This window comes from Lemur catta, chromosome 8 (assembly GCF_020740605.2).
Source record: "Lemur catta isolate mLemCat1 chromosome 8, mLemCat1.pri, whole genome shotgun sequence".
Taxonomy (NCBI): Eukaryota; Metazoa; Chordata; class Mammalia; order Primates; family Lemuridae; genus Lemur; species Lemur catta.
The window spans coordinates 69928625-69947141 of record NC_059135.1 but is presented as its reverse complement, the minus strand read 5'-3'; the positions used below and the strand labels follow the sequence as shown (position 1 = coordinate 69947141).

Genomic DNA, 18517 nt, shown 5'->3' with positions numbered 1-18517 from the left:
GGGGTGCCCTGGGAGCTGTTGCTGGAGGCAGCCAGAGACTGTCACTGACCTTGAAGGGGCACAGGGAGGTGGCTGAAGGCTGGGAGTGTGTTCATTGCAACATCTGGCTGGCAAGATAATATGCTTTATTACAAGGCTTTTGTAAAACCATCTTCTGTCCGCTATCAGCCTCTCGGGAATTCATCCCCTAACCCCTGCCCACCCTTCGAGACGCTGGAAACCGCAGTCTCCTTTGCATCCAGGGCCCTGGGTTTATCCAAGCGGTTTGGGACACTGCTCAGAAATGTCTTTCACAGATGTTGGAGAACATAGTTGTTTTTTGGCAGAAGTTGTGCTTTTGCTTCAATTCTCCTTTACGTGAAAACGTATCTGGTGTGTCCTGGGAGGGGCCCCCTCTATCTGGGCAGGGTGGGACTGATAAGCTGCACAAGCAGGCGTGGGCCAGATGGGATGAGGTAGTGCTTTGGCCTTTACGCTTGGGACTCGGGGCCTGCGCGGCTAAGCGCCTCTCTGCGTTTGTCTGGTGTGGAGCGTCCGTGCCGGTCAGGCTGGGAATATCATGTTATATTGCCATGCTAGGTTGGAATTTTAGAGCTTTAAGATACTGAGTGAGAGAATATTGTCAAATTTTATTAGCAATATAACTTTTTTTTTTTTTTTAAACTCAGAAGAAAGCTTACCTGACAACTGAGTATGAGAAAGCAGATCTGGATTAGTGAGAGTGGAAGTCCCATGAACCTTACTTATTTGTGTTTTCCATTTCCCTGCCAAGCTCCTGACTTTTGGAGCCCCCCTCCCAACCCCCAGCCCCAAAGCTCTATAACCCTTATGGCTTCTTCTTTTTTTTTTCTTTTTTTGAGACAGAGTCTAGCTCTGTTGCCCAGTCTAGAGTAAGTGCCGTGGCGTCAGCCTAGCTCACAGCAACCTCAAACTCTTGGGTTCAAGCGATCCTCCTGCCTCAGGCTCCCGAGTAACTGGGACTACAGGCATGCACCACCATGCCCGGATAATTTTTTTCTATATATATATTTAGCTGTCCATATAATTTCTTTCTATTTTTAGTAGAGACGGGGTCTTGCTCTTGCTCAGGCTGGTCTCGAACTCCTGAGCTCAAACAATCCGCCCGCCTCGGCCTCCCAGAATGCTGGGATTACAGGCGTGAGCCACCACGCCTGGCCCCTTATGGCTTCTTAAAACATGGCTTGAAAACCACCAGTGTAAGCTAAGGCCGTCAAACTGAAGGATGTGAAAACTGAATTCTAGGGATGTTCTCTGAGTTGTCCAAGCTAACAGTGGGGGTAGTGGCCAAGCTGTGACTTATAACCCAGGTTTTATGACACCATTGAATACTCCCATTTAATAGTCCCATTTCTGCCCTCATAGCCCCTCACCCCCATCGGTGTTATAGTGCAGAGGTGCAGAGAGAGGGGCAGTTGTGTTAGGCAGGACCCACGGGATGGGCAGATGCGTGGCTGTGTTAGCAGAGTCCGTGGTCCAGGATCGGAGTCTGATTGTTTTCACTTTACACGGTGTTAATCAGGTTGGTGAATTTATTCCCATGAGACTGGTTTATAAATGATTTAGAATGAAGATGCTGCTCAGTTTACAGTCTAGTACATGCTTTTCCAGGGCATATATTTTTATTTGTCTGCTGGGTTAGTTAATTTCTGGTAGCCCTAGCTTATAGCATTGAAAGTCTCATTCCCGATAGAGTAGTCTGGTATACAGAAGGCTCCTCTCCAATCTGCTCTGGTCTGTCCTTCTGTAGCTCTTACGCTTGCTCCCCACCCCACCTACTCCATTGCTACTTATTACTGATATAGGAAATTGGTGTCAAAGCTGGTGGGGGAATGAGAAATACCAGTGAATATAAACGTCAAGAATGATACATTTCAGCTGCAATAGTATAACATTTGTTTAAAAGTTTTCGCATCATATATTGTCTGGCCTTTGCCGGCAGATGGAAGTTACACACAGCAATACATAACGTGCAATAATATATATGTGCAAATATGCTCCTGGCTCTTATATATGTTTTGATGAAGCCCTTGAGAGCATTCCCATGAAGGCCAATGCATGGATTCTGAAAATAACTGAAAATCAGTGTCTTGTTCCTTTCATCCTCACCAATTTTGTAAAACGAGGCCAGTTCAAAGGAGAGAAGAGGCACGTTCAACCACGATGGTCCTCTTTTAACCAAGTGTGTGGGGGTGGTCCAGATGTGAGCAGTATGTGTAAGACGACTTTCCTTTGATGTGGGACACAGCTTTTACCAACCTTCCCCAAACATACCCTCCCATTTCCTGTGGGATTGTAGTATACACTTGTTTAATGATTGCTAAAGTAATATAGAAACTAATGGGAATCTGGTTTGCATGCTTCCTTTCCTTCATCAGAAACGAAGGGGGCTCTGGAACTCCTGCTGTTTGAGTGGAGCAATGGCAGAAAATACCACCCTGCATTCATTATTTGAAATTGGCAGCAAAGCAGTCTAAAGCTTTACATAGAGGGGCTTGGTAGAGCTGATAGCAGGGGTCCCTCTGGTCCTCACAGTGGATGGAGAAGAGCCATCTCTGATTCTTTCAAGGTTTCCCAAAGCCAGCATCTGTGTTCAACTTGTTATTTGTGCCTTTGGATTCTTTTCACCATTCATAGCAGCTATAAATAAAATAGTTAAATTTCTTATGTTTGAAGATTAAAGGTATTTCTCTGTTTCATAACACACATGTTCTCAGCATAGATTTGTCTGTTGACAGAATGAGGGATTTCTAAAGAAACATGTATATTCAAGGCTCTTCTTAACGTCTATTTTAGTCCTGTCCACCAGGCTAGTACAATGTTCTTTGGGATCTTTACCCACCATGAAATTAATCTAGTATTGCTCGTTCTGGATTTGATGCCATCTCTTTTTATTAACAAGCTGTGAGTAGTTTGTTTTGCTGCTGTCCACATGTGCTTTCCCAGTCATTTAAAACTCATTTTCTCTAATACCCTGGATGCAATCCCTGATTTTGAGTCACCTTACCGTTCACTGTACCTATGCAGGGGCAGTGAGCCACATCCTGCTACCTTCCTGTGATACCCAGTTATAGTAGCTGTTAATATGTTTCGTTATTTGTGTTGCTCAATTGGAAGTTGAGTGAGTTGGAGAGTTACTGGTCTAGTTAAACCATTTTATAATTGGTAGCCCAAAAGGCTGAGGGTTTATTCAGCTGGTCTGATACTGTATAAGCCACTGGTTCCCAAATGCTGCTGCAACAAACCATGAGTACTCAGATTTCTATCCCCCTCTGTGGAGATTCTCATAGTATGTCTCAATATAGCCCCCAGGAATCTGCCAGTTTTAGAGGTTCCATGGACAATTTTGGTGCCTGGATACCAAGTATATGCATGAGTAATGGTTATAACTTTAATGATAACATTGTTCATGTCTGTGGTGTCTCAGATAATGCTGGAATACCTGAACTCTCTCCTCGTGTGTTTATCTGGACATTCTGGGCTTTGTGGGAGAGGGGACGTCAGGCTGGCTTTTGGTTCTAGCCTTGGTTCTGCCACTGTGTCGACCTTTCATCAAGTCATATATTTAATCTCTCTGAGTGTCAGTCTCATTCATAAAATGAGGGCATCAGATTATCCAAGGTACTTTTTAGCTTTCTAACATCTTTGATTTGAAGAGCTTTGCCTGCCTAGGAATTGTACTGGTCATCCTTGTTCATCAGTAGCTGCAGCCTCTTTTAGTTTAGCGAGTGCCTGGCCGGTTACCAGAGCATAATCACACTCTGCGTCTCAGGACAGTTCGTAGCTATCCCCAGGTGCAAGGTGGGTTCTCTTTCTTTTCTCCTTCTGCCACTAACAAGCTCCTAAAACAAGATTGAAGGAGACCGTTCTCCTGGGAAACAAGTTCTTATATTGCAGTTTCTGCTAAAGAAAGTCCAGGTTGTAATTCAGAGCTTTTCTATGCAAAGCCTTTGCGTTTTTTTACCCACAGGGCCCTCTTTGCAAGCAAGGGCACAAGCCACAAGATGTCGTAGTTTAGGGAGTTGAGCCTGCACTGCCTCACCCCTTGCACAAACCTTTCGTTTCCAGGAACACGCTGCATATTCTCTGGAGGGGCTGGCTGAGGGCAGAGGCAGAACGTGGTCTCCCCTTAGGTCTCTGTTCTCAGCCTTTGTGGAGCATCAGAATGATCTGTAGTGCTTTTAAACTTATGTGTGCCCATTCATCACAGCCCCACCTGGGACTACTGAGTCAGACACTCTAGGGTGGGGTTGGACAGGTGTGTTTATTAAAGGCCTTATTTTAGACTCCCTCTTCCAGAGTCTCTCCCTGCTTCCTCTAGAAAGAGCCCATGCACTGTTTCTTTGCCTTCTGAAATTATTTTCTGTTAAGACTGGTGTAAATAAATGGAGAGTAGTCATGACAGTACAGGAACTGTGGTCTGAATCTGTTGGAAATATGAAGTTGCTTGAAGACTAGAAGCCTGCAGAGGTTGAAGGCTGATCACCTTAACATTTCCAGCGTACGGTTCAGGCACAGGAGCCACCATGGAATATTTACTCCTGGCGCCCGTGTGCAGTGGTCTGATGGATCCGCTTTCATGCTAAGACATCATGGAATTCATTCAGCCTTTTGAAAAGTGTATGTTAACACAATTGCTCATTTATTTTCTATTCAGTACAATCCAACAAATATGATTGAGAACCTACAGTGTACATGATGTACTTGATGTACATGCTAAGGATGTAGCAGGGAACAAAACAGACAAAATTCTTGCCTTCCTGGGACTTTCTCTTCACCAGAATATATGTTCACATGGAATTTAACATGACTGAATTAAATGGCTGTATTATGAGATATTATTTTAGAAGAATTCTTAAGGATTGGCTTGCGTATCCCTAAGATCACAAATGGAGTCAGAAAATTTAGAGTTTAGCATTTGAAACCTGGATTAAATTTGCGAAATGTTAACCCAGGGACTGTGTCTTGCTCATACAGCATGTAGTCTGTAGGTGGTTCAGGGAAATATTTTCTGAAGGTGGAATGAATAAACCAGTGAGCATAGGACTTTGCTACAAAAAGGTAGCCAGCGACATTGACAGAATTCAAGTTCATCCTTTGACTTTAAAAATAAGTCCCCAGAGAGTTATTATTTGGTATGAATCTTTGACTCTGTTATTAACTCCATGTATTTAATTCCACGGATATGCAAATACCTTGGGGCCCTGGTATTTTATCTGTTTATTTCATCTGTTCAGTGTCCTTTGAGCTGAATGCCTGTGTTTCAGGCCTCTGAGATGCTACTTTACAAATTACTGCAAGTTTCTCTGCTCACCTTAAATGGGTTAATATAGCTTCCCACAGTGTCTACTTCTGTGTTGTAGTTTATGCACTAAAATTTTTTGATTCGGTTAAACATAAAATGAACGTTTTGAATCTACCTTTCAGGTAATTGAAATATTAAATTATTCAACTCTTTTTTGCATGTCTTTTTTTCCTTTTTATAAAAGGAAAACTGTGGTCAGTTTTTTTTTTTTTAATCATGAACTACATTCTTGGATTCTGAATGCATGCTGAAAAGACATGCTGCAGAGACAACCAATGAAAGAAAAACACATTTGATAATGGATTTCAAAATATCAAGAGAATATGCAAAAGAAACCAAGATCAGCTTTTGTTCTTGGCTCATGTTGCTATTTGTGAGTTAACTAGCTTTAGAAGAGAAGTAAATAGTGAATGATAGAGGAAAAAGATATTCTGGAAATAATTATTAAGCTGAGATTTCTGCGTCTAATTTTAGAATGCTTATGTTTAGAAAGTCACATGCACAATGAAAATGTGTGTTTCAGGTTTGCGGAGAAAAACAGCGCTTTGAGAGGTTGATGGAACATTTCAGGAATGAAGACAATAACATAGATTTTATGGTGAGTTATTTTAGTATTACATTCAATAAAGGAAACTCAATTTCAGCACTTTTTTCCTAAATACACACACGCACGCACGCACGCACACTGCGAAGGACAGGAGATTGAGTTTAATATGCCATAGTTCCAATCTAGAATGTCCATCTTAATCTGTATTTTCTCTTTATGGTATTGATTTCCAGTTTCATTCATTACATATATACTGTGTAAAAGCCAGAGGTCCTGATTAATTATAGCAAATAAAGGGGGGCCCGCACAGTTGGGAGAAGGAAGTTCGCGCCTGGTGCAAATGTTGGCAATTGCCAACCTGAGCTGTCGATCGTGCTGCATGAGAATCCTTACGGTGGAAGGAATCTTGACCAGCAATGTTGACCTTTTTGACTTTTGCAGGCCCTAGCCAGTGCCCTTCTCTAGACTACATTCTCAGAGATTAAAGTGCTTTGGTTTGTATAATAGAATTGACTGTGTATATCCCCCAAATTAATATGCAGCAGTGGTTTTTTTTTTTTTTTTTCTCCCTGATCTCTTTCCTCCTTTAGTAATTCTGTGAGGGCACAATCATACTGCAGGTCCCTTAGCAGGTTAGATCACATGTAAAAACATGTGGTTCCACAGCAGCCCTGTCCTCAGGTAAGAAGAACAGCAAAATGAGTTTCAGCACTTCCGAATTCATATGCCTAAGTCTTAATCCTGGACCTAAGATAGAATCTACCCTAGAGAACTCCCCGAGACGTATTACCCTTGAGTGCACCCAAATCTATGGGCATTGACCTAATGCAGTTCCCCAGGGAACTTCGGCACCCAGGAGATCCTTACCTGGGTTTAATCTCCCAGATCACTTCTAGCCTGAAGCAGATATCCCAGTCAGTTCTTCCATTGCAAAGCCTGTGCTTAGGATGCCAAGGAAAGTTTGCATTTGAATTGTTTCAGTGACTGTAAAGCCACGAAACACAGCTATACAGATTTCAAACCCTTTTATATGAAATTTGTTTTTCTGGGTCCTCCAATTTTATATGCATTCTATCCTTGAACCCCTTCCAAAATCAGTGGGAAACATGAAATCCTTTATAGAGAAACCTTTATGTTCCAGAAAGCCCGTTATTTGCTTTTGAAAAGGTAAAAACAAGGGATACTTTTACACTGACTTTTTATTAATAATTCTTGTTTTTAGGACTTTTTGGAGAATTTGAGGCTAATGCTGGCCCTTGTGATAAATATGTGAAGAGGCCTGTGCCATGGCTCATGTTACTGATTTCTTTCCTGTGCCTTGCTAGGGGAAGTTATTCATTCTGTTGGAGCTGAGATTACAAACTGGAGGCTCCCCAACTGAAGCCAACCTATAGGCTTGTGAATTTAGTCTGATAGAATGATTTTTCTATAAAAAAAATTTGAATATTGTATAAAAAAGTACAGATGTCTAATTTTCTTAAAAACTAAAAATGTCCAATAGCGCTAGGCCTCTGTTCCTGCAGAGTATCAGCTGCTGGAGCCAAGTAGCCCCCTAGTCCTTCGGTCCAAAGAATATCCTCTCTAGTTTGCCATAGTCCACACCATCCCCTATTGTGCCACACATGGCCCACCTCATTCATTTATGATACCTGCCAGACATCTCTGCCATTTGAGTTTCTGCTGAAATTATATGAAGCCCTTAAAACACCTGCACTATCCAGATACATACTAGAGCCTGTTTCTTGCCAGTCCATTTATTCACATGTGCATGGTTTGAGGTACCATATCTAGAGGCTGCTTGTATACAAGTACTGCATGGGGATTCGTGTGTCACCTACAAATAGTGTCCTCTTAGGCATATCATAAAACTCAATACATCACTTAGACCTGTTTTCAGAAGAGAAATGGAAAGATGCCAGAATTCAACCATACTTTCCCCCTAGAAAACAAGGCTTTTGATAAACTGCCTTGGGAATGCAGTTAGGTTGCATAATCTCCTAAACAACGTATTTGTTATATAATATAAATTCTTCTCATGTATTATAAGACATTTTTTCTTCTTTTTCTGTTATTTTGCTAGGGAAAAAGAAAACAAAAAAACTGACTTTTTTTTTAGATCGTTTAACTGTAGAACCTGAAGTAATTTTTAGTAAATTGCAATAGGGTCCCCTTATAAGCTAGACAGTTTGCATGTCTTCCGAAGATATCCAGTGTATAACATATGTTCAAAGAACAATATTTAAAATTGATAAAAACAATTTTAAAAGTGATAAAGGGAATGGGGTTTGGGGAAAGAGGAAGAATAGGGTATTTCTCAGATTAAGGGTGAATCTGGGTCCCTCACCCATTTTGCCTCCTTGCCAGAGACCCTGCTGAATCACAGCTGCAGAGGGAAGGCATTAGAAAGACATTTTCTCTTGTAATACAAACAAGTCTGCTAAAAGAAAAAAAAATAGAAAGACATTTTCACCATAAATAGGTCGACTGTCACTACTGAAAGCAAAGGAGATCTGTTGAACTCCGTTCTGTTCTTTACCAGACTGGGGACTGGTTTTCTCCGTGGCAGATCTCAGGGCCCCTGATGCATTGGTGGGGAGAAAGCAGTAAATCATGGCCCAGAGACGGGTTGATTGTATGGAAAGATGGGGAAAACGTTACTGCCTGTTTGTATGGGGGAGCAAACTGCCCTTTTTAGAAGTGATCACATTGTGATGAGATTATAGGTGATTTAAATATTCTTCTTTGTAATAATTTTCACATTGTACAGCATGCCCGTAATAATTTGCAGCTGTATGACTTTTTAAGAGCAGCTTTACTGAGATATAATTAATATACCATCTAATTTATCCATTTAAAGTTTATAATTTAATGTCTATTTAATATATTCACAGGGTTGTGCAACTGTTAGCACAATCTAATTTAGAACATTTTGTCACTCCCAAAAGAAACCCTGTGCCCATTAGCAGTCACTCCCCATTCACCCCACCCCAGCCCTAGGTGACCAGTAACCTACTTTCTACCTCTCTAGTTTAGCTATTCTGGATATTTATATGAATGGATCATATAACAGACAGTCTTTGTGTCTGGCTTTGTTTACTTAGCACGATGTTTTCAAGTTCCTGTTATAGCATGGATGGACACTATTCCTTTTTACTGTCACATAATATTCCATTGTATGGGTATACCACATTTTCTTTATCCATCACTTGATGGACATTGGTTTCTTTCCACTTTTTGGTGTTTATGAATCATGCTGTTATGAACACTTGTGTACAAATTTTTATGTGGAAATATATTTTTATTTCTCTTGGCTGTATACCTAGGAGTGGAATTGCTGGGTCATATGTAACTCTGTGTTTAACATTTTGAGGAACTGTCACATTTTTCCAAGTGGCTCCATTCCCACCAGCAATGGATGAATGTTTTAATTTCTCTACATCCTTGCCAACACTTGTCATTGTATTTCTTTTTTATTAGAGCCATCCTAATGGGTGTGACGTAGTATCTTATTGTGGTACCTCTGATTTTTGAATTTAAAAAAAATTATAAAATACTTTTAAAGACCCAGTGAAATGAAGGAAAAGGAAATCGGTGAGCCTAGATTTGTGAAATTGAAAGCACATGTCTGTGATTAAACTGAGAAAAAAGTTTGGAGCCCATCTAACCCCTTGGCAATTTCATTTCAGGTGGCCTCTATGCAGTTTATTAACATCGTAGTCCATTCAGTAGAAGACATGAATTTCAGAGTTCACCTCCAATATGAATTTACCAAATTAGGCCTGGATGAATACTTGGACGTGAGTATATCTGTAGCCTTTGGCTCCAGTGTAAGAACTGATTCATTGCCTGCCCTCAAAGGTGCACTTCCATGGTGGCTAGAGAACGCTTATAGCTCTGTGCAGTCAACTACTGTCGTGCTAGTAAAGGGAACCAATCTAAGAGACACAATCTGCCAGAGAAGCTGGATTCTTGCAGCCCTCCTGGCAGCTCAGGCTGTCTGTTGCCAGCAGCCTTTTAGTATGAGAGTCAGATAACCTCCTGTAGCCTGGCTGCAGCTTTTCTCCGCTTTTGAGCTATGTCTGGGTCAACTCTCATTGCGTCCTTCATCTGGGCTGTTGGGTAATTTGCATTCCTGGTTACTCTGGGGACCCCATCTGGGCAGGGAAAGTCAAACTGAAACTGCTGTAAAATGATGAGTAAATGCTTAGAGCATAAAAAAGTAATGAGGAAACGGACACTAGAGACTTCCTCCTGAAGCTGCTGAATTCTGCTTAAACTGTTTGTGTCTTTAGAATTTCCACTTTTAGTTCTTGGGAGAAGTGGGTTTAAGTTTTTCTTTTTTCTTTCTCCCTTGCAAAAGTGCTCGGCCTGTTCCCTGAGTTCTTCAGCTAAGAAACAGAAAATTGATGTGAAAATCATAAATGGACTCAAGTAGCTGTGTGTGCATAGGACGTGCCCTTATGCTTTGACGCTCAAGCAGTTTTTGATTTCCCTTTTGTATGGGAATGGTCCAGCTGAATTTGGAAGACCCCTAATGATAGGGCAAGAATTGTCCACTTCAATGTCAAGGCTGTTTCTAGCTGTGAAGAAGACAGAAGCACTTCCCTTGGACAGCTCCAGAGTTCAGCTGCCCGTCTTCATTAGGAATAAAGTCAGGGGACCACACAGACTGTACCCTCAGTTTATTGGGAGGCAGAATTGCAGAGTTGGTTACTCTCGACCTGATGGCCTTGCTACCCTACTGGCTGGGCTTCCCTTGAGTAGACTAGCCCAGTGTTGTCTAAAAGCTCTACTCAGGGAGAGGCACGATAGTTTTCCATTAAAGAGTTATTTGAATTGTTTTCCTGTTTATTTATAAGACCCATTGATGTCGTTGGCAGAAGATTGTATTGAAAGCTTTTTGCCTGCTTTGAGAACCAAATTTGTCTATCCTCTATTCTCCTATGCTCCAAGAGTAGCAGTGTTTGAACAAAAATTGGCTGTATAGATTCCTCATGGTGTTCTGGGTTCAGTTTTGTGATGTCTGAGCAGAGCTTGCTTTAGGCTTCAGATTAGAATGGCGGACAGTAATGTGTCAGTGAACACCTATTATTCATTGTAAATCTGGTGAGAAACCCCATTAAGTTTCTTCTCCATTATCTTTTCTAGCCTTTGCCCTATTCAGAAACTTTTTTAGTTCTGACTCCTAACCTAAGATGGAACATACTCTCTTCTGAACAAGCTAAATTGTAGAACTCCAGATCAGACCTAGGAGAAGATCCATTTTCCTGAGAATTTATGTAGAGTAGAATTTCTCTTAAAAATTTAAGATTTTTGGGCCGGGTGCGGTGGCTCACGCCTGTAATCCTAGCATTCTGGGAGGCCGAGGCGGGCGGATTGTTTGAGCTCAGGAGTTTGAGACCAGCCTGAGCAAGAGTGAGACCCCGTCTCTACTAAAAATAGAAAGAAATTATATGGACAGCTAAAAATATATGTAGAAAAAATTAGCCGGGCATGGTGGCACATGCCTGTAGTCCCAGCTATTCGGGAGGCTGAGGCAGGAGGATCGCTTGAGCCCAGGAGTTTGAGGTTGCTGTGAGCTAGGCTGATGCCACAGCACTCACTCTAGCCTGGGCAACAGAGTGAGACTCTGTCTCAAAAAAAAAAAAAAAATAAAGATTTTTTCAAAACTCAGTATTTTCTTTTTTTTAACTTCATGGTGTGTTGGTTCTGGACCCTGATTGATAGAGGTGGTTAGAAGAGCAATATTGTAAGCATATGATGTATAAATGCTTCATTAGTTTTCAGAAACCCAGCCTTGTAAGTAGCCATTGAGTTGTTCAATAAATGTTTATTGGCATCATCTATGTGCCAGGTGTTACTCTAGCTGTTCTCTGTTCCCCAGGGAAAGCCATGACTTATAGTACTTGTAGGGAAGGTTTGCTGATTTATTTAGCCTCTAGTGTCACCGTAAAGCTAACTGAACCTCTCCAGAAGGCCTAGTTTGGGATATAATGAACTGGGGAGAGCCTTCAGATGAACATTGACTTAGGGAGGAAATCGTGGAGGGTGGGCTCTAGCAATTTATGCTAAAATAAGCCCCCAGGCTAAGTATAAACTATCAGTGTCTGCCCCACCTCCGCCTAACCCTCTCCTTCCACTAGAACCCCCATCACTAACCAGGCAGGATACCACCCACTCTGATCTCTTTTACTGTATAGACACCCTCAAGTTTTATGTTGCTGGTGATGGTTCCCTTCCAAAGCTTTTAATTTTTCTGCTGTCCTGGTTTCATCTATATCAAAATGTTTTAGATTGGAATATAATTATGTAGAGCAGGAAGAATTAGGGGGAAAATGTGTGTGTGTTTGGGAGAGGGTATTCACCAGAAAGTAATCTGATGCTACCCTCTTAGGCAGCCACTCTTAAGGAAGATGATACATTAAATCTGCTCTTGGAAAAGGCTGGACTCTTTGGAACAAACAAAATGTGTAGGCTTCTGGGAAATTATGTTGTTTGTCCACAGGAAGCTGACAACACGTTCTCTCACATTCTGGTTTTTAGAAGCTGAAACACACAGAGAGTGACAAGCTGCAGGTCCAGATTCAGGCATACCTGGACAACGTGTTTGATGTCGGAGCTCTGCTGGAAGATGCTGAAACTAAGAATGCAGCCTTGGAGAGGGTGGAAGAACTGGAAGAAAACATCTCTCATGTAACTACAACTCAGAAAAGGAAAAATTGCTTATGTTTCGGCTGAGTGCAAAGCAGAATTGATGTTAGCTTTCATGGCGATATATTGAAGGATTTGGAGTATGGGAATGAGCTGTAGCCTGGGGTAGAGAGCTATTAGAAGGCCTTCTTGGGGGTGGGGGGGGCATAGTCTTTCAAAGAAGGCAGGTGTGTTATATAAAACCAAGTGGAATCCATTGCCTTGCCTTAGCTCACCTACTGCTCACTGTCTGCTGAGTTATAGCCTGGCAATCTTAGTTACAGGTGCAGGGGGAATTTGGTGATTGGCATTACCTAAAAGAACAGAGGGAAGTGAAATGTGGGTATTTGACTTGAGGTAAAGAAGTGTCTTCTGAATATGAGCCCTCTTATCATATATGTCCACACAGGCCCGTGGACAGCATTAGCTGGTGTCTCTGGGATGCATGTCTGAACATTCCTGTCTTATGGTTACTCAGATTCTAAATAGATTCATTTCAGCAATAGGTATTTTCAAGGAAATCAGTGTGCTTTCCTGTGTATCCTATTCTTTGAAGAAGGATGTCTTCTCAGTATAATGTCAGATCTTTATCAGGTCAGGGGGTCATTTCACTTTGAGGGATTTTTCTTGCCAGAGACCAATTTGAATATGAGTCTAAAGCCCTTTGGAGGTTGTTCATTTGTCCATTCATTAAACAGATATTTCAATATTGAAAGAATGAACAGAAGAATGGTGCTTCTCAAAAACCCAAGCACTGTGAGGACCCAGTTCATTTGATGAATTCTGATTGGCACTTTCCTTGAGTGTGGAATGACTCGTCTCCTTTCGGAGGAATATTATTTTCTTTGAACAGTCCATTTATTTTCTTCGACATTTTCTTTTAAAGAGTCCTGCATGTGCTTAATTTCCTTCACCTTTTCCCATTACTGTGGAAACAGGAACATTCACGGCTGTGGTTCGGCCAAGTTGGTGAGCCAGAAACCCTCACTCTGTCAGCGCTGCAGTGACCTAGTTGGCATCTGCTTAAAAAGAGAAGTTACAGGCCCAACATGTCTTCTCTTAAAAGATTCGTATCATGTTCTGAACCTGATCAGTGTAAATCTCCACTCTTCCTCCTCACCTTGCCTCCCTGATTTCCTTCACTCGTGATCATTTTCAGTGAGATGTTAGAAATCAGAAGTGGCTTGATTTTAGAGCTTTGTGCAAAAAGTAACTCCTTAACACAGGGCTCACCCTGTCTTTCTCTGGAAGCCTTAGCCAGCATTGCATGACTATTCTTATGTATTCATTTTTATAGCAGGCCACCTGTTTATTTGAACTTCAACTCCAAATAACTTTTATTATTTGCATAGTTTGGGTCGAAACAAGCAGTAGTATATTTTCAACTGGCTACTTAGAATGACAGAACCAATTTTTTTGGATCAACAGTTTTCAAAAGCTTTTGTCTGATGGCCCTTTCTTGGGTGGGGGAGGGTTAGACGTCCCCTCCCCCCTCCTTACTGTTCTCCACCCTGGCCAGCCCCCGCAGAAATGGAACGGGGCACACTGTGTATGCTGAAACACTAAGGAGCTGACATATGGATTCTATTAAGGATCACGTATAAGTTATTAATTCCTGGTAGAAACAAATATGTATTCAGAACCATATTATAAATATTAACATTTCCAGAAAACAACTTGCAGAACACATGCAGGTCTTTTGCGGGCCCCCGATGATCTTGGAGCTACGCTTTCCGAGAGCTGAGGGCCTGATCAGAATGATCCTGTGTTGTGACACAGCTTCCTTTTCAAAATTTTACAGTTATCTGAAAAACTGCAGGACACAGAAAATGAAGCTATGTCCAAGATTGTGGAACTGGAAAAGCAGCTTATGCAGAGGAACAAGGAGCTGGATGTCGTTCGAGTAAGTGTGATGCTGACAGCCGTCCCAGATGGGCATTGCAGGGAGTGTGCTCCAGCTTAGTCTAGTTGCACATGGATACATTCATTTCAGAGGAATGCATTGATGCAGCGTATTTATTGGAACCATTTCAGAGGTGATACTCAAATGAAAAGTACACACAGGCAGGGTATGTATACACATGTGTGTGCAATCAAATGCTGGGGGGTTCAGTATTTCCTTATCACAGATTTTGGGAGCAGCAATGTTTTCCCATCTGGAGGAGGCTGAGTTGATTCTGTGGATCACCCATTTGGTTGGAAATAAAAACACAGCATGGATTTAATTCATGCCACTTATTTATTTTTATTAGGACTTGGGCTTCTTTGTATTTTTCTGCTTTGCTTCCACTCAGAACCAAATTTGGTGGTTGCTGTGGAAACAGTGACGTCACAACACTGGCTAGGCCTAATGGCATTCACCAAAAAATGAGGGGGTGGGGGGAAGGCAAAGCAAAACCAAATCATTTTATTAGCAGATAATCGCAGCTATTTGGCCTTAGTGTTGTTTTGCCTTATGTGTCAGGTATTTATGGCGTGCCATCCGTGTGTTTGGAATTGTGCAGAACATAAAACACCAAGGTGCCTGGAGGGCTTTTGGGCAAACGGCCTGCCTTTATCCCACCGTTAATGAAATGGCACATTTTATGTGATGCTTATCATGTCTTTGTGTATTGCCTGGTATTCTGACGTGTCCTACAGTTAAGTCTAAGAAATTTATTTCCTGGCACACCATCGAGACAAAATTGTAGCATATGGATTCAATTCAAGTTCGGACTCTTAGATTATTAATAATAGACAGGGTGTGAAGAATGTTTCCCTGCCTGCTGGAGGTTTGTGGTGAGAGATCACATGTACAAGGCCCAGCAAGTAAGTTCAGTTCCATAAAATCCTTTTATTAGAACCTCTGTGGGCCCCTTATAAAAGGAACCAGGACAGCCTTTGAATTGAAAATTGTAACTCCTTTGTTTCCTGCTAAAAACCTAGACGTAAATAAGTAATTAGGAGAGGGAAGCTTTGGCCTGTTTTGTTAACTGCATTACCAAAGGGAAAATGTTACAATAATCGCTGTCCTGAGCGTGGTCAAGGGGGCATTATGAGGGCCAGAGGATCCATTGAAGAGCAGTCAGCCCCTGGTTACTCATGAGTAGATTATTCCATGCCTTGCAGATTTTTAATCCCAGTCTGACTTCTATCCAAGTCTGATTTAGGGCTCTTTTGTCTATTGTTAGCTAATATGTGTATCTAGGATATTCAATGAACAAATGAATTTTAAAATAAGGGAAAGGAAAACATGCTGTACCACCAGAACACACCCAGGACATTCCAAAGCCAGCTTTTGGGGTCATCTCTGCTCTGTTTCTTTTCACCTCCAAGGAAAATTGAGGTAGCTGCATCTATTAAATGGAAAGAACTTGGTTGACAATAACAATTGCTGGAATATATTGCATGTATTACCAGCATACAATTAATAATTAATGGGGCTTTATAGGTTCTGGCTGAGTTCCATAGAATATTCCCATGTATTTGAGTATCCTTTCTCTTTTTTTTACTTTCTTTGTCCTCAGTTTGCCAATCTGATGGTAATGAGTATCATGTGAAGACAAACTCTTGACCTTGGACTTTTTTTTTTTTTTTGCAGGAAATCTACAAAGATGCAAATACCCAAGTTCATACCTTAAGAAAAATGGTCAAAGAAAAAGAAGAAGCCATTCAAAGACAGTCTACCCTGGAAAAAAAGATTCATGAACTGGAGAAACAAGGGACCATTAAAATTCAGAAGAAAGGGGATGGGGACATTGCCATACTGCCAGTTGTGGCTTCTGGGACATTGTCCACGGAGTCCGAAGCGGGAGTGGGTAACTCTGGGGGACCAGTAACGGGGGCCGCCTCCTCAGGATCCTCGGCCCCTCCTCTGCCACTGCCTCCATCTTCGGACTCACCTGAGGCAGGTAAGAAGCCCCGGCAGGAGAACTAAGGTGGTCTCAGGATATTTGTATTTCTTCTTTTACCAGTTGTCCATTTGTCTTTTGTCTGCTTTTGTTGGCATGTTCTTTGGCTCATTGATTTTAAGAACTATTGAACATTTTGGGATTAGGGTTATAAATCTTCATTTCACATATGTTGAAATATTTTCTCCATTTGTTGATGAGGAAGTGTTATGGTTTTTGAAAACAATCCTTTGTCCCTTTAAGTGTTTTGTTTTCAGCTACTTTATATTCCCATGACATATTGCAGGAAAGCCGTTCTCCTATTTTCAAAACCCATTTGTTTCTTTTCTCTTTGCTAGTGCAAAATGGTCCCGTAACACCACCTACGCCGCCGACGCCCCCGCCCCCGCCGCCTCCCCCTCCTCCCCCGCCCCCACCACCCCCTCTCCCAGGTCCTGCAGCTGAGACTGCGCCTGCCCCTCCGGTCCCACCCCCTCCTCCTCCCTCGGCACCCCCGCTGCCTGGAACATCTTCACCCACGGTGGTTTTCAACTCAGGATTAGCAGGTAAGGGCACAGAATTCAAACACAGGTACTTCTGTTAGAAATTTGCCTTATCCCAGAGAGTTAAAGCTATTCTTTCAAAGTCTGGGTCTCTTGCAATGACATGTGTGTCTCTTCTTAGTATAAGAACATTCCTGCTAATGTAGCCAGTGCAGGGGAAATTGTCACGCATGGGAGGTGTGTTTCTCTGAATATCCGTTGTCACATCGACCCTAGTGAGAGGTTCTGATCTCTCACACCAGCTCCACGCCTTTCACTGGCCCCGCCTCGACAAGGGAAGAGACAAAAGTTACCTCCTTAAGGAACAGTGCTTTTTTTTTATTTTGCAAATACTTCCTGAACACCTGTAGTGGTCAAAGCTCTGTATTAGCACATATGTTGAGTGCTTCTGGGTCTATTTTTAAAAAAAGGTATTTGCAGTGTCATCTATAAAAAGGGAACATGCCTTTATGTGTAATTGCCTGATGTAGGCTTCTAGGCATGTCTTATGAGCATCAGAGAATGTCAGAATTTGCTAGAGTTGATTTAAGCTTCAAGAGGAAGTGCTGCCAACAGCAGTATTCCCATGCCTTGAAATGCCTCCAAATAATTCATGTTGTTCTCTGGCTAACCAGGAGATAGATGCGGCATCCTTACCGCACCAGAAATCAAACAAGGGGTCAGGGGTACGGTGAGAGGAGGAGAGTTGCTCTAATGCCTTGAAATAGCAGCTCTTAGTTTTGACTCATGGAAATGAATTTGTACTCCTTTCTACGATACTGCAACCCATATTCCCAGGCATGTGTTTCCCTGGCATTTGGAATTGCCTGGCATTTGGCTTTGCCATCCCTGGGACATGAGATATTCTGCCGCCTCACTCTCTCATGAAGCCCCTTGTTTCTGATGAAGAACTACCACTCCAATAGCCTCCATTCCCTAGGCTACAAAAGTTTTCCAAACGTTTTGCTCAAAGTCTAAAAGACGATCTTAGCTGTAAAAATTTCCCAGTCTCCATTGTTTCCAGGGTCCCATCAGCAGCTATACTAGCCAGCCATGAGGGCTAACCTAGTGACTGGAGCCCTTTTGGACACCCCAAAGCTACTCATAACAAATTTGTTCCACATCAAATCCGTGGTTTTACTTCTACGTCAACTTCTATAAAACTGTCAAGGAAACAAGCAAGATGCCAGTGCAGAGTAATGTTCACAGTAAATCAGTGGCTTATTTCTACCCTCCAAGATCTTCCCCGTCTACCACTTTCTTCTAGAATTTTATTGCTTCTGAAGGAGAAAAGTTGGAGGAGAATCATCATGGAATTCTTGGATCATGAAATGTACTGTTTTGTTTGTTTTTTACATTTTTTTTTTAAAAGGACTGAGGAGGGGGATTCCCTTTTTTGTTTGTTTTTGTTTTTGAGACAGAGTCTCACTCTGTCACCTTGGGTAGAGTGCAGTGGTGTCATCGTAGCTCACTGCGACCTCAAAGTCCTGGGCTCAAGCGATCCTCCTGCTCAGCCTCTCGTAGCTAGGACTACAGACGTGTGTCA

At 42.0% G+C, this 18517-nt stretch overlaps 1 protein-coding gene across 10 annotated transcripts in view; it reads left to right on the top strand.

Annotated features, from left to right (window-relative positions):
* The window catches only part of FMNL2 (formin like 2), a 294756-nt gene that overhangs the window by 250282 nt on the left and 25957 nt on the right, over positions 1–18517 (top strand). For all 10 annotated transcript variants that reach the window (XM_045559298.1, XM_045559293.1, XM_045559296.1 and 7 more), the window contains 6 exons: positions 5847–5921; positions 9557–9667; positions 12414–12563; positions 14362–14463; positions 16141–16450; positions 16789–16995. In XM_045559298.1, coding sequence (XP_045415254.1) covers positions 5847–5921; positions 9557–9667; positions 12414–12563; positions 14362–14463; positions 16141–16450; positions 16789–16995 — 955 coding nt within the window. The remainder of the gene's footprint in view (positions 1–5846; positions 5922–9556; positions 9668–12413; positions 12564–14361; positions 14464–16140; positions 16451–16788; positions 16996–18517) is intronic.